Genomic DNA, 3,280 nt, shown 5'->3' with positions numbered 1-3,280 from the left:
CACACACGCACATACACACACACACACCGTCTCAGTCTTTCTTCTACTGATCAAGAGGTCACTGAGGATTATCCTTCGGTGTCGGTACAGATTTAGACACACCAAAGACAAATGCATATTGATCTTTTTTTTTTTTGCTAAGACAAATCTTCGTTTTTCAACTCTCTCACCTTTCTCCACCAGCAGTCACTGCTGGGTTTCTGCAGCGCTCGGATCCAGAGGTCATGACACCAACTGGCAAAGGATCCAACAAGGCAGCTGAAAGACACCTCTGTCCCTCAACATGGAAGACCCAGTCGGAAAGGTCAGTGTCTTCTCCCGTTGACTCCCGTTTTTCTGCTACTGTATTTGGAAATATATTTTTCTCATTGTTTGTCATCTTCTACTGCGTGTTTCTTTATAACGAGACATGAAAGCTCGGGGACATTTTCGATTCGTACGAATGTGGCAGTTGGATGTTGAGACGATGTTTTTGAATCGCTCTCAGTGAGGTCGTGAACATAAAAAGTTTTGTGTAAAGTGAACCCTGCTTCAGCACAAAGTTGAATTTGTAATGCACAGAAACAGTTTTAAAAATAGTCGCCAACGCCCCAGCCCCTCGCCCCGCCCATCGGAAAAAAAAAAATTTAACAATAAATAATAATCACTAATTATGTCTATCAGTGCATTTAAAATGTGCAATAACATGTCATATATAAATATAATAGTGTAATATTTAGCCCCAGAAAAAGCGCCCTGTCAGTTGCTGACCTGTAGCCTCCACAAGGGGTCACTGGTGTAACAGTCAAAAACCGTTTTCTGCAAAAATGTGAAATTATATGTAATTAATAATTAACTAAAAAGTAATTAATAAGTAGAATAGGGTGGGTTTCACCCCACCTCGACCCCCCCTCCTTTCTGCTACGACCCTCGTTACGGGTATGTAGCCCCCCTGAAGGCTAAATACCAGAACTTCCTAGTAGTCAGTCAGAACTGAAGAAGCCTCTTGGATGAGAGGTGAAACTTCTTCAAAAAAAACCTACTTCGTCCAGTTGCCCTCGATGTAACTAATTTTGTTTTTTAACTTTAATTTTAAACTGTTTTTTTAACCAGTTTCCTGCTGTTGGTGATAAACTGTATTCTGATAGTCACTATAATAGAACCTTTTTCATCAGCGGCCTCTGGCTAAATGAATATCTGCTGCTTTTATTTTGAAGGGACAACAAGTATAAGTATGTATAAGAGTCAGTATTGACACACGGGATGGAGATCGACATGTCTTGATGCCAGAATCTGGCGGGTTTTTTTTTTTTTTTCTTCTTTTTTTATGCAATATGCCATGTCGTGTCAAAGAGCATGGGAGCAAGAGAGTCAGTGTGACCCGGCAGTCAGAACAGGACACACAAGGAGTCCATCAACAGGCACGGGGTTTTTCCCAAGCTACGGTCGAGCCCTCGGTACAACATCCTACGATGACGGGCTATTCGTGGATTACGGGGCTGCAGAAGTGTTTAGAAAAGACTTTTATTGTCTCGTCTGATCTTTCAGGATCAGACGCTGTCCATTTATGGTGTCGCCGCAGATCACTGACTTACGTTTTCCGTCATAGTTTCCTCACAGCTGAACTGAATTCAAATTTGCTTTTGAGGTCGGTTGATGAAATAGTACCAGGAAATGCAGTGTTTTTCAAAGTAGGGGGCGCATCCCGTAAGCGGGTCATGAATCAAAACTAGAGTGTCGATCGTGTCGACTGGAAACAAAATAGAAAGTCACAAGGCTCTTCATGACGATGATGTAAAAATATCTGGCTTGGCAGTGTCCAATCAGGACAGACTTTGTCATGCTAATAGGAAAAAATGCACAGAGGCGAGAGCCAATCAGAGCTGTTCCTGTTGCCCGAGGTCCCAAATTAAGAGTTTTGTACATTTAAATTTTTTTTTTTTAATTCGTCAACTAAATCTAACTACATGTACTCAACTTATTGATTAAATTAAAAATAAATAAATAAAACGTTTCGTTTTAAAACGATTCGTGGTTTGTTTATTTTGTTGACTAAAAATAGCAGGGTTTTTTTTTTAGGGATTGCATTGTTTAAAATACCAGTTTAGAGTCATTGAAGTCATTGATGTCATTGATGTCCAATGCCAGAAAAAGGAGTAGGAAAACCAACTTATCTTAAAAAAAATAAAAAAAAAATAAATAAAACACACTGCAAGTTCATGAAACCACTTATTTAAATCACAACGATGTTTGTCTTTCGTGTAGTTTAAAATCATTTGTTCTGCGTTTTGTTGGAGAGCCTTTGTTTATGTATGTTGGTTTACTCACAGACCCCCTGTGTATGTTGCCCGGGAAAATTCTCAGTCGACTTTTTTGAACGAAACGCGGCCTGAAAAACCTCACGGCCGACACTTCATCAGTGAGTCAGGTCAAGTAACTCGCTTTACACAACGGATGCACGAATGTACACAAACACTCTCACTGACAAAGACACACACACACAAGGCGCTCTCTCTTTTTCTCACTCACTCACTCACTCACTCACTCACTCACGCACACTCGTACGCGCCGACCGTGGCCTTCCTGACCAATCAGAGTGAACTGCCGGTCCCCCAGAAGTGGGTGGGAGAGTTGTTGAAACAGATGTCTGTCTCAGGACGAACAAACTTTGCATTGGTGGTTTGGAGAAACCAAACTGCTGCTCACTGCCTCTCTGGAACCAGCTTGTGTTTTTTTGTTTTTGTTTTTGTTTTTTGTTTTTTCACCCTGTTATTGCTGTTGAACCTGGGGTCTGTCAGGGCTAAACTGAAGTCTGGGATGGCTGAGCTGGTGCGAATCCGTAAGAAACGGCTGCAGATACCCATCTCTAGGTAAGACTGTCGTCAATATAAATCCACATGATATCATTAACCTGTCATTACGTGAAGTGCGCTTGTATGGAACAGTTTGAGGGAGGTTTTTTTTTTTATTATTATTTTGCATCAATGTAAAACATAAAAAAAAACCCAAAGTGAATCATTGCAGGGGATTTTTCATAATGCGTACATAGATCATTTCGCTAGCATGAAGAAATTTTGTCAAGATTTTATCTGACTCCCTGGGGCTGAACTCTCACTGCAAGTGCTGGCAAATCAGACTCGTGCTTTTGCAGTGGGTGGAAAATGAGCTGCAGAGGTGATGGGTCATGTGGTTTTGTTGTGGTTAAGGCTTTGATGCTGTTAAGGTCGACATTGAAGGTAAAAAAAAAAAAAAAAAAAAGAAAAAACAAATTTAGGGCAAGTGTCAAATCGGAACGGGTTTG

At 40.8% G+C, this 3,280-nt stretch overlaps 1 protein-coding gene across 5 annotated transcripts in view; it reads left to right on the top strand.

Moving 5' to 3' along the window:
• The first annotated feature begins 115 nt into the window (after positions 1-115).
• LOC103386376 (calcium/calmodulin-dependent 3',5'-cyclic nucleotide phosphodiesterase 1B) overlaps positions 116-3,280 on the top strand; it is a 15,539-nt gene continuing 12,374 nt past the window's right edge. The window contains exon 1 of one of the 5 annotated variants that reach the window (XM_025060353.1): positions 116-304. In XM_025060353.1, coding sequence (XP_024916121.1) covers positions 225-304 — 80 coding nt within the window. In that variant the 5' untranslated portion in view covers positions 116-224. Of the gene's footprint in view, positions 305-2,520; positions 2,850-3,280 lie in introns of those variants that run through there. The other 4 variants (XR_003051179.1, XM_017036346.2, XM_025060352.1 and 1 more) reach the window with 4 other exon arrangements.

Source organism: Cynoglossus semilaevis, chromosome 11 (assembly GCF_000523025.1).
Source record: "Cynoglossus semilaevis isolate Cse_v1.0 chromosome 11, Cse_v1.0, whole genome shotgun sequence".
NCBI lineage: Eukaryota > Metazoa > Chordata > Actinopteri > Pleuronectiformes > Cynoglossidae > Cynoglossus > Cynoglossus semilaevis.
The sequence above is the reverse complement of the archived record's forward strand: the minus strand, read 5'-3'. Positions and strand labels throughout refer to the sequence as shown.